Source organism: Choloepus didactylus, chromosome 3 (genome assembly GCF_015220235.1).
Source record: "Choloepus didactylus isolate mChoDid1 chromosome 3, mChoDid1.pri, whole genome shotgun sequence".
Classification (NCBI taxonomy): domain Eukaryota; kingdom Metazoa; phylum Chordata; class Mammalia; order Pilosa; family Megalonychidae; genus Choloepus; species Choloepus didactylus.
The window spans coordinates 112,526,860-112,539,340 of NC_051309.1; the positions used below are offsets into that span (position 1 = coordinate 112,526,860).

A 12,481-nucleotide genomic window follows, 5' to 3' on the forward strand; every position below is an offset into this window, starting at 1 on the left:
TCTATGTGACTATAACACAGATGAAGATATAGAACATTCCAGCACCCAAGAAGTTCCCTGTGCGCCCCCTTCCTCATCTAACCCCCTGCCAACAGGTAAATGCTATTCTGACATTTAACCACTTAGATCTGTTTTGCCTGCTTTTGAACTTTATATAGATGGAATCCTATAGTATGTACTCTCATGCCTGGCTTTTCACCCATGTTGTTGTGTATACCAGTAAGTTGTTCTTTATTATTATTATTATCATTTTTATTATTCTGTACTATTAGATTGTAGTATATATTTATCCCTTCTCCTTCTGATGGGAATTTTTGCTGTTTTCAGTTTTTTTTTTTTGCTATTATGAATAAAGTTGCTATGAATTTTTTGTACATGTCATTTGTAGAAGGATATACTCTTTTTTTCTTAGGTGCATACCTGAGGAATGGAATTGCTTGACGATAAGGATGGCATATGTTTAGCTTTAGTGAAAACCATCAAGTTGTTTTCCAATGTGGCTAGAACCATTTTAGGCACAAATAAAACAGATATCCATTTGAATAAGCATGTTCTCCCACCCTGAACATACCTTTTCGTGTAGTTTAGCATTTGAATTTTCTAAATCCATTTGCATATTTGCTATTTCTTCTGCCTTCTCAGAAACAAGACTTCCGAGTTTATTAATACTTTCCTGGTGTTCTTTTAGATACACGTGCACAATTTTTAGTTCCTCTTGTTTTTTCATATCCTTTATTATTAGAGACATACATACAACATTTTAATCCCCTCTTTTTAATCTTAATGTTAACTAATACCTTTTTAATGAAAGTGATTTTTTTTAATATAAGTAATAAAAATTTTACTTCTTACTTTACATCTTTTTCATTTTTAGAAAGTTATAGGGTTTCCCTTTCTCTGTCCTCACCTCCCCACACCCTAATCCTACTTTCAAAGGTAAACACATTCTATACATACTATTCTACAGCTTGCTTTTCCCCTATGAGTTCCAAATTAGGACATTCAAATCTATTTCTATTTTTAAAATATTGCATAGTATTGAGATATTGCACATAATTATCCAGTCTCCTTCTGATGAGTATTTAGGTAGTTTCCCACTTTTTATTATAAACTGCTACAATGAACAACCTTGTGATGTACAAATATGCATATGTGTTTTATTCTTCTATATCTTAACTACTAAGTCAGTATATGTGTAGGCTGATAAAGTCTATAAGGAAATGTTGGACACAGAATTTAAAATTTTCAAGAATAATACCAAATTATCCCCCTAAAAGGTAATATCAGTTCATATCATACTAAGAGTACCACTCATTTTCACAGAAAATTCTTGTAAGAAAAACAACTCATTTAGTAGCTAGGAAGAGGAATAAGCATAACTTACTTTAGCTTCTGTTTCTCTAAGACTTTCCCTGAGCTGGTCTCGCTCCATTCTGAGGGCTTCCTCTACTCTTCTTAGGTTCTCGCTTTCCTTAGTAACACATTTCATTTCTTCTAGGTTTTCATGAAGTTTCTCAGTCAATTTTAACTTCTCTGTTACTATACTATCCCGAATGGAATTCTGGACCTCTAACTGCTTCTTCAATTGCTCTATTTGATATGTATTTTCCCTGAGATCATTTTTTACTTCAAGAAGTTGATGCTCTTTTTCCTGAAGTTCTTGGATCTTGAGATAACCATAAAACATGTCAGGATACATTCAGATATAGATAAAATCATAAATCATATTTTCTAAATTGAGTAGGCAAATTTTAATTTGTCTTAATTTTAGGCTAATTCATATCTTGTTTCATTATATAAAAGATTTGATTCAAACTCTAAGTTACTCAGATAACTTAAAAAAAAAAATTACCTGTGCTTTTAAGGCAGCATTTGAATTTTCTAAATCCATCTGCATATTTGATATTTCATCTGATTTCTCTGAAATAACTCCCCTGAGTTTATCAATGGTTTCTTGCTGCTCTTTCAGATGCATATGAGCAATGTTTAGTTCCTCTTGTTTTTTCAGGTCCTTATTAAAGAAATTTTAAGAAAATTGATAAATCATAGACCTATTATCCATATTCTTTAATATCTTAATGTAAAAATCATTAATAATACATTCAGAGTAATAAAATTTAAATAGTATAGAAAGGTAGGCAGTAAGAAGCAAAACTGCCCTCCATTCTTAGTCCTCCCACTCCTTGCCTTATCCTCTTTTAGAAGTAGACATATTCTAGAATTGTCTTTTTTCCTTAACAGGACCTTCAAATCAGCACTGTAGGGCTACCTAATTTTTCATTGGTGGTATTAGTATTTCATGGTCTGAATGTGTTGCACTTTTTAACCACTCCCCTACTAATGGACAGCTAGAATTTTCCTATTTTTTTGTTTGTTTTATTTTGCTATTGAACTTGCTGCAATAAATATCCTTCTACAATTATCCTTGCACATATATGCAAATATGTGCAAGATAAATAACTATAACTGAACTTTTCTGGCCAATGAATAAAGTTATTGAAAGATTTGGAAGATATCATCAAATATTCTCCCTCCAATCTCCCCCAATGTTGTACCAATTTACAATCTCATGAATCCTTTTACCCACTTTCAGAAGGTGTCTGTTCTTTTAGGACACATCATATTTACTAGATGAGCAAAAAACGGCAACTCACTTTAACAGTGATTTCTCTTAGGTTTTCCTTGAGCTGGTCTCTCTCTACTTTGAGAGTTTCCTCTACATTCCTAAGGTCATCTCTTTCTTTCGTTATAGATTTCATTTCTTCAAGGTTTTCATGGAGTCTCTGAGTCAACCTTATATTCTCCATTTCCGTATTTTCCAGAGTTGACGTTTGGTCCTCAAATTGCTTCTTCAAATGTTCCATTTCACACATTTTTTCCTGAGTTTCACTGATATCTCTCATCTTAAAAAGTTGATGGATCTAAGATAATCATAAAATAAGTTAGGATATAGGCAGTTAATAAGGAAAAGGAAGAATTCTTTAAATGAAGGTAATCATCTTTACATTTTAGTCTAATGTGAATATTATTTTCTTTCAGAAGAGGTATGAGGAACACAATAATCAGTTGCTATTTTCCACTTAGCCTACCTCTTCCTTTAATTCAGTATCTGAATTTTCTAAATCTCTCTGATTATTTGCAGCTTGTTCTGTACCCTCTGAAATCTTCTTTGTTGGTGTACTAATAGTATCCTGGTGCGCATTCAGATGAAGATAAGCAGTTTTTAGTTTCTCTTTTGTTTCAAGTCCCTTTATAATTAGAGGAAAATTAGTAAAACTTAATAGTGAACTTCATCATTATCATCTCAATGCTATTTTTGTTTGTTCAAAAAACATTAGAAGAGGGAAACTTACTTCAGCTACAATTTCTTTAATGTTTTCTTTGAGTTGATCTCTCTCCGTTTGAAGGGCCTTCTGCACTCTTTTCAATTCGTCCCTTTCCTTAATTATAATTTTTATTTCTTCTTGACTTTCCTGAAGTCTCTCAGTCAACTTGAGCTTCTCACTTTCTACACTTTGTAGGGTTGAGTCTTTGGCTTTGAGATGTTCCTTGAATTGCTCTAGTTCACTCAAGCTTTCCTGAGTCTCACTGATTTCTTTTATATTAAGAAGTTGTTCCCGTTGCTCATGAAGTTCTTGGATCTTAAAATAATGATAAAATAACAAGTTAACACCAAAAATTGTTTTTATTTTTTCTTTAGGGAAAAAGGCCTAGAACAATTTCTAAAACAATAATATGTAAATAGTGGTCATTATAATGGAGTTAATAACCTCCCCTAGGTTTCCTCCCACTGTTTTTCGCCCCCAATTTACCTTTTTTTGTAACTCATCATTGGTTGTTTCTAATTCTTTTTGAATACTTGATATTTCAGTTTCTCTCTGTGAAACATTCACTCTCAGCTTATTAATAGTTCCCTCCTGTTCCTTCAGGTGAAATTGAGCAAGTTTAAGTTTCTCTTTGGTTTCCAGGTGCTTTATTATTAGAGAAAACAGCAAGACATTTACATAAATTATATTAACATATATAATTTTTATATATAAACACAATTTTTATATTTATAAATTATATAAATTTATATAAACATTATAACCATTGCACCATAACTCCTTTTTTCCAGAGGCTTAGTTCTTACAAAAATATTTGTTTACAAAATATTTTTTAAAAATACATAAATGAGAAGGATCAAACCCACCCTAGCTACAATTTCTCCTAACTCTTCTCTGAGTTGGTCACTTTCAGACTGAAGACCTTCTTGAAGCCTCTTTAGGTCATCTCTCTCCCTGGTTATGGAGTTCATTTCATCATGACTTTCTTGAAGTCTCTCACACAACTTGAGATTTTCCTTTTCTATCCTTAATAGTGCTGAATCTTTGGCTTTGAACTGCTCCTTCAAGTCTTTGATCTCATTCATCATTTTCTTTATCTCATCGTCTTTTTCTTTCACATTGAAGGATTGTTCTTGTTTGTCTTGAGCTTCTTGGATCTTAACAGAATCAAAAAGCAGTACAGTTGATATCCAGAGATATTTTTATTTTACTTTAGTGGAAAAGAAATCAGGATGCTTTCTAAAATAATTAAGGCAGAATTTACACAGAGATCTTTCTACCTTCCCACTTTTCTGTTATTCAGGCATTTAACAATTATTTATTGAAGGCTTATTGTGTTTTCAGCATCATATTAGAGGTTGGAGAAAAATGGCAAATGAGACTTAAATGATCTTTGCCTTTTTGAGACTTACATTTTAGGGGAAAGACAGATTTGATGCCAAATCTTATCAAACTGAGGTTCCAGGATCTCCCAGCACATTAGTGATAAACCTAAGCTATTGTGAGAGGTTAGGCAGGGCTTTCTGGGGGATAGAAAGCTTCAGTTGAGATCTGAAGGATGAGTGAGCACTGGTTAGGCAAAGGGGTACGGAAGAACTCAGGTAGGGAGATCAGAATATCCGAAAGTCATGGGAAATAGAAAAGCAAAGACTAGTGTCAGAGCACAGTGAGCAGGTAGAATAAGCTGAAATAAGGTTAGTGACCAGAGCAAGGGCCAAATGATCCAGGGTTTCATAGGCCTGTGAAGGATTCTGGTCTTTATTAAAAAAAAAAAAAAAACAAAAACAAAAACATTATTAACGGGTTTTAAAGAAGGACACTGACATAATTGAATTTGTGTTATGATAAGATCACTCTGGCTCAGAATGGGGAGTACATTAATGAAGTATGAGAATGAATGCAGAGACCTGTCAGGAGGCTACACAGAAACCCAGGGAAAGAAATGATAGCAGTCTGGATTAGGGTGGCAGCAATGTGGAGAATAAGTAGGAAGATTTGCAATATGTATATACAGATGTACACATAAATGTACACATTAAAATCAACAAGGTTTGGTAACTAGATAATGGAGTGGACAGGGAAGAAGGGATACAGGTAAGGATGATTCCCAGACTTCTGGCTGAAGCAAAGAGGAAGACAGTAGTGCCTTATGGGATACTAGAGGTACAGTTTAAAATGGAAAAAAATAGTGAGTTCATTTTTGGCTTTACCGTTTCCTATAATTCAGCATTTTTTTTCTAAGTTATTTTGAATATTTGAACAAACAGCTGTCTTCTGTGAAACATTTTCTCTTAGTTTCGATAGTTTCTTAGTATTTGTGCCATTGAATATGAGGATTTTTTAGTTTTTCTGTTCCGAATCACTTCATGATTAAGAGATATTTTAAAGAAAATTGGTAGTAACATTATAACCACACCATAAATGCCCCCTTTTTCAAAGACTTAATTCTTAATAAAACATTTACTAAACGAGGGAAAAGGATGAAACTTACTGTAGCCAAAGTTTCTCTAACGTCCTCTTTCTGCTGGTCATGTTCAACTTGAAGTGCTTCTTTTGTTGTTTTAAGGGCATCTGTCTCCTTAGTTAGAGACTTTATTTCTTCCTGATTTTCTTGAAGTTTCTCAGTCAGTCTGAGCCTTTCCATTTCTATGCTTCCTGTTGTTGAATCCTTAGCTTTGGAGTGCCCTTTCAATAGCTCCAGTTCATCCATTGTTTCCTGAGTCTCACTGACTTCTTTCATATTAGCAAGTAGTTCCTGGTCCTCATAAAGTGCTGGGATCTTGTAACAATTATATAATACCAAGGTTAGTATCTGGAGATTATTTTAATTTTTTTTAAAGAGAAAAGATCAGGATACTTTCCAGAGAAACAGAAATGATCTTGAACTCTCAGGGCCCATCTTGGATCAAACTCCTATTTAGTCATTTTCCTGGATTCCCACTGAAGCTTTTCATGACTTTTCTGCCAGTCATATTCTGTCATTACTTTCTTTCTTTCCAGCTTATACCCAAAAGTGAGCCATTCTCTAACCAGCATCTCAAATCCACTAGTCCTAATACTTTACCAATAAACTGTTAAGTCAATCAGGAGTATGCGTCTTCATTTCTACACTAGTTCCTGAATGCTATAAGAGAAGAATCATAATAAGGCAGATTTTATCCCAATAAATTTATGGTTCCTATTCTCAGGTGGATACCAATACTGCTTCTCAAATTTTCTATGTGTGCAGCCTGATTCACTTTTCCCATGATCATTAGTGGTACCACTTAACTTTGCAAATGATACATGATATTTCTACATTTATCAAACTGGAATTTAAGGAGTTTTTTTTTACATGCTTCTACTGGGAGGAAAGGACAATGTCTTACATTTCCATAGTCAATATCTGGAACACAATAGACTTTTAATATAGGCTGGTCCATTTATAACAATTTTTCCTTTTCATCACAGCATTGAACACTATCTGAAGTATCTTGTTCATTCATTTGCTTAATTGTTAGCTACCTCCTTCCATCACAAAGTAAGCCCTATAGGCACAGGGACTTTGTCCGTCTTCTACCCTCTGTATTTGCATAATCTAGGACTGTTACTGGCACATTAGCGTACATCAAATACTCCTTCAGTTAATGAATGAACTATAACTTAGCCACTATTTACAGCTTGTCTTTCCTCCAAAAGAGAAACAAAGGAGGGAAGGAAGAAAAAACAATAAACTTTTTCTTGTAATTCAGCATTGGATTTTTCTTAATATTCATAATTTATATATCTATAAATATCTATAATTTATATTTATAATATGTATACATTAAGCCATCTTCTCTGAAATGTTTATTCTTAGTTCATCAGTATTTCTTGGTATTCATATACATGAGAGCAAATTTTAGTTCTTGTTTCTAGACCTTCTTAGCAAGTGAAATTTAAAGAACACTTACAACATCATCCTACACTGCTGCTCCTTTTCCAACTGGCTCAGTTAAAAAAACAAAAAACAACAACAAAAAATATGTAACAGATAAAGGAAAAATGTATAACTTACTCTAGCTTTAGTTTCACTTATGTATCTTTTAAGTTGGTCTCTCTCTATTTCAATTGACTCCTGTAGCTTCTTTAGATCATTTCTTTCTTTGGTTATGGATTTCATTTCCTCCTGATTTTCATGAAGTTTCTGAGCCAACTCAAGCCTCTCCATTTCTACGTGTTCCAATATTATTTCTTTGTCCTTTAGTTCGTTCTTTAAATTTTCCATTTCATTCATATTTTTCTGCATCTCACTCAATTCTTCTCTTACACTAAGAAGTTGCTGCTGGTTTTCTTGAAGCTGCTGGCTCTTAAGATAGATGCAGTTTTTATAATTACCATTTTGCTAGTATTCTCTCAAAAGTCTTATGTAAAATGTACTTTTCCAAACTAAAACAATCATGATCACAACCCTGCCTACTCACCCAATGTAAAGACAAGTAGCATTAAAAGTAAACTAACATTCCAAGCACAGTGTCAGTCAGTATGAAATAGGTGATCAAGGAAGTAAACTGAAAATGAGTAAAAATAAGAGAGAAGAGAGACTAATATGCAAATACAGTTGCCAAATAACTTTATTCCTCATCGTCTTAAAAACTTCTTGGATAATTTACTTTCACTTTCAACAAATTCTTTTAGGGGTATTCCAAACAAACACTGAGGCATTCAAAACCTGTTTCTTTAACTTCTTTAGACAACTGAGTTTTAGTAAATTCAATTAAGTGATTGTGAAATGGATAAGAATTAAAAGAAAATAAATATTAGGAAAAAATACCCCATGGAAGAATAACAATAAAAACTATAATATATTACCTCTAATGCACGTGATATTGCCATTAGATTATATAGAAAGATCTCACGGGTACATTTTAGGATTCTTGGGCAGTAAAATTCTTACAAGTCTTAGCTCTTATGCAAATATTATCATAGAGCTTTACTTCCATGAAATAAAAGATTTTAGGAAACTGCAAACATCTAAGAGATGGAAGGAACCTTGAAATTTAAGAAAAAGGCCTAGGTTGTGAATAGCTGTCACACAAACTGAACACTTAACTTCAAAGACAGGGAAAGTTACTCATACTTCTTTAACCTATTTGTACAATAAGGCAGTAAAATAAAAGATTAACACACTATTGGTGGGATAACAGGGGACATACTTCAAGAATCCTAGTGTACTTTATATGTAGTAATGCAGGATGAGAATAGATACCCATATTGATGACCTTTAATCATCAAGAAAAGGTTCCTTACTTACACTATGCCCTAATAAAGCATGTAAAGATATATGTTAGAAACATTTCTATCAAAAATAGTTAAAATAAGAAAGTTTATTTTCTTCAAAGCCATCAATTATTAATGGAACCTAATTACCTGATAATACTAGGTGAAACATTATTATATAAAACAGTCTCAAGCCAATAGTTTATTCCAAATATTTTAATTCATCAAATAAAAATGAAACATTAGTGATAGATTTTCTATTTTAGAGAATGACTAATACATCTCCACAAGGACAGGATCTTTGTTTTGTTGACTAATGTTATCTCAAGTGTAGATCTGTGACTGGCTTGTGGCAGTGCTCAATAAATATTTGACAAATGAATATATCATATGACTAAAGATGGGGATTAGTTGAGAAGATACAAAGCCCTCTCTCACCCGAAGACTCTAGAATAATGTAATTCTCACAAGGGATGTAAATCAAGATCTCATTAGGAGTTGAAACTGTCCAAAATATTAGCATTAAGATCTGTTCATTTGAGAGGTACAGGCTGTTTTTGGGATTCAGGTCTATGGGGGATCAAAATTTATTAAAAAAAATTAAATCAGGAAATAACAAAATAGGAAGATAACTTTAACAATTCACCTTTTCTTTCAGCTTTTCTTCAATTTCTGCCAGTCTCTCACAGGTCTTTAAAAGCTCTTCTTCTTTCTCTGTGGTATGGTTCTTTTCTTGTGCAATTATTTCTTGTTGTTTTTTAAGTTTATCTCCAAGAATTCTTAATTCTTCCTGATTTTCAATCGTCTAGAATAAAAAAGAAGCTGAGATTAAAATATATAATACTAGCTTATATTTAAGAAATCAGATAAAAAAAAAAAAAAATCAGCATTTACCTCAGCCTGTAAATGAAGAAATCAAGAGCAAACTATTTGAGGAAGACCCATTTAAAGAGTCCTTAATTTAATCATTAGATGCCAAAATCTACTTTTTATTCTCTGTTTATTCCTCAACTTACATACTGGACTTAGCATTCTATCCTGAAAGATCAGATTATTTGTGCCCATAAACCAAAGAAGACTTTTCTTAAGCTTTCATTGACTGATGGGCTTTTCAGAAGGGTATAGCTTTGGTTTTTACACAATGATCACCAGCAAACACAAAATGGCAGCCCACTCTTTAGTAGTATGACTTGGGCTAATAGCAATTATGTAGCTTACACAGTGACATTTTCAAGTACCAAGACCACAAAAATATAAGAAGGCAGGTATTAAGAAGACAGTATGACTTTTGTTTGTATGTTTATTTACATACAGTTGTTTGGAACAAACAGACGATTCCAAGGAACATATAAAATTAAAACATAACACAAAAGGTCAGGTTCTATTGTGGTCCACAGTGAATGAATCCAAATAGTAATTTCAGTCTATACACATTATATTTGTACCTAACCATAGAACCCAAACTAAAGCAGGTCTGAAAACTTTGGCAAACATCAACAGCAAACTTAAAAAAGAAGTTAAAAACAAACAAACAACAACAAAAAAAAAAACAAAAAAAAACAAAACCAACAGCATAAAAGAAGAAATCAAAATATCTGTAAAACCTGTATGCTATAATCTATAACACATCACTGAAAAAAAGATAATTTATATAAGATATATAATAGCCAATAAACACATGAAAAAAAATGCTCTTCATTAATCATCAGGAAAAGGCAAATTAAAATGAGATAAATACCCACCAGAATGGCTAAAATTCAAAACAATGATAATACCAAGTATTGGTGAGGATGTGGGGGCTACCAAAATTCTCTTAATTTGAGGGTGGGAATGGTACAATGTGCGAATCAGTCTAGCAAATTTCTCATCAAGTTAAACATATACCTCTCTATGACACAGCTACTCTGTTCAGGCATTTATAAAAGACATGCAGCACAAAAAGATCTGTACAGGAATGTTTACAGCAGCTTTATTCAAAATAGCCAAATACTGAAATAACCCACATTTCCATCAACAGAACAAGGAATAAACAAGTTGTGGTATATCCAAGGAAGGTAGAAAGAAGTCAGACATGAAAAAGTACACACTAAATGATTCTATTTATCTGATGTTCTAGAAGAGTCAAAGTCATCTAAAGTGAAAAAACATCAGGACAGTGATTGCTTGGGGCAGAGATTGAGATGGGAATTGACAGGGAAGGAACATGAGGAAAACTTGGGGGTGAGGGAAATGTTCTCTAGCTTGACTGGGTGGAGTGTACACAAGTAGAGATACCTGTCATCAAATTGTACACTTATATCTGACACATTTAATTTATCGCATGCAAATTATACCTAAATAAAGTTGATAAAAAATGGTAAAACATAGACAAAAATATACTGTCAAGTATTTTGTGCTAAAACCTACCATTTCAATATTTTCCTTTAGGTCAGTCTTCAATTGTTCTTTTTCTTCTGTCATAGTATCTAATTTTTGTTGGAGGTCATTTTTTTCCTGTATTAAAGAAAATATCTTCCTCTGTTGCTCAATTAGCTCATTATCCCCAACATCAGTCATCATTTTTTGGGTGTTTTTCATTTCCAAATCTTGTTTTTTATCTATGCTGAGCATCTAGAATATATATACACATTAAAGAAATCTTCAATAATTAATAACAATAATGATAATTTTCAGTAATGTTTATTTTTAGCAGGTACTATTTTTATAGACAAATACATTTGATCTTCACTATAACCTTACGAAGTAGGAGCTGTTATTAAGATACTCATAGTATCTCCGTTTGACAGATGAAGAAACAGAACTTCAGCCTAGTAAGGTTAAGTGACTTGCCCAAGGTCACTCAGAGAGAGAGGGGGACACCCAGGTTTTGAACCCAAGTGGTCTGGCTCCAGAGTGTGTGCTCTTGTATCTATTCACTGATAAGAAGTACTTGGACAACTATAGATAAACGCTACCATTCTATTTCTGTCCACCCCACTGTTATACCTTGCAAATCTTTATTTTCAGAGGCAGTCCTACTTATAAAAGGTAAGAGTTTTATTTTACCTAGAGGACAAAATAATTTTGATAGAACTACATCTCATAATATCAATTCACCTTTTCTTAATATTCACTTTTCACATACTGCTTAAAAGCATATTAGTAAATGTTTGTTTATACATATCTAAGTCTTATTCAATGGTAATCAAATATATGGACTCATTGGCAGAGAAAGTCAAAAAGTGATATTACAGTTGTTGGTATGAAATAAGGGTATCACCATATAATCTTATACCAGCCCAGTGAACATATTCAACTCCATATTGGACACACATGCTTTAAAAAGTTTTCATAATAATCTTTGATGCATTATGAAAAAATCTGGAAAATAAAGGGGAAAAATCATACAAGGTCACCAACTTCATCAGCCACTATTAGAATTCTGGCATATTTCCTGTCAGAGTTTTTCCCATTAATTTTCTTTTTTAAATGCAGCTATTACAATTAATTTACATATATAGGAATTTATTTTTAGCTTGTCTTTTCTTCTTAGATCATATGTGTTTTCCCTGGCTGTTAGGTAATCTTCAAATCGTAATTTTTAACAGCTGTCCAATTCTCTAAGGTGGATATGGATAAACAAAACTTTATTAATTTCCCTTATTGTTGGCAATATGCATGAATTTCTGACAATGGTAAACACAGATCTAAGTATATCAGAAATTAAGGTGGGAACAGAAGTCTTTTGGAAACAGTCTTTCAGATATTACAATTCAGAATCTCTCATTTTTACTCCAAAAAACAGTTGTTATATGCAAAGACAAAGTAGACTGAGACAATATCCTCTGTAATGATATCCAAGGTACAATTTCAAATCTGAACTAAGCTTAGAAAATATTTTAGCTACCATGATTATGAGTAAAAACTAATGTATCTAA

General features: G+C 32.6%; 1 protein-coding gene across 4 annotated transcripts in view; it reads right to left on the minus strand.

Annotated features, from left to right (window-relative positions):
* CENPE (centromere protein E) overlaps nucleotides 1–12,481 on the minus strand; it is an 89,948-nt gene that overhangs the window by 34,254 nt on the left and 43,213 nt on the right. For all 4 annotated transcript variants that reach the window (XM_037830374.1, XM_037830373.1, XM_037830372.1 and 1 more), the window contains 12 exons: nucleotides 10,971–11,174; nucleotides 9,211–9,369; nucleotides 7,363–7,653; nucleotides 5,818–6,105; nucleotides 4,193–4,483; nucleotides 3,813–3,971; nucleotides 3,354–3,641; nucleotides 3,090–3,248; nucleotides 2,655–2,921; nucleotides 1,853–2,011; nucleotides 1,385–1,666; nucleotides 572–730 (listed from right to left, as the gene is read on the minus strand). In XM_037830374.1, the coding sequence (XP_037686302.1) occupies nucleotides 572–730; nucleotides 1,385–1,666; nucleotides 1,853–2,011; nucleotides 2,655–2,921; nucleotides 3,090–3,248; nucleotides 3,354–3,641; nucleotides 3,813–3,971; nucleotides 4,193–4,483; nucleotides 5,818–6,105; nucleotides 7,363–7,653; nucleotides 9,211–9,369; nucleotides 10,971–11,174 (2,706 nt within the window). The remainder of the gene's footprint in view (nucleotides 1–571; nucleotides 731–1,384; nucleotides 1,667–1,852; nucleotides 2,012–2,654; nucleotides 2,922–3,089; nucleotides 3,249–3,353; nucleotides 3,642–3,812; nucleotides 3,972–4,192; nucleotides 4,484–5,817; nucleotides 6,106–7,362; nucleotides 7,654–9,210; nucleotides 9,370–10,970; nucleotides 11,175–12,481) is intronic.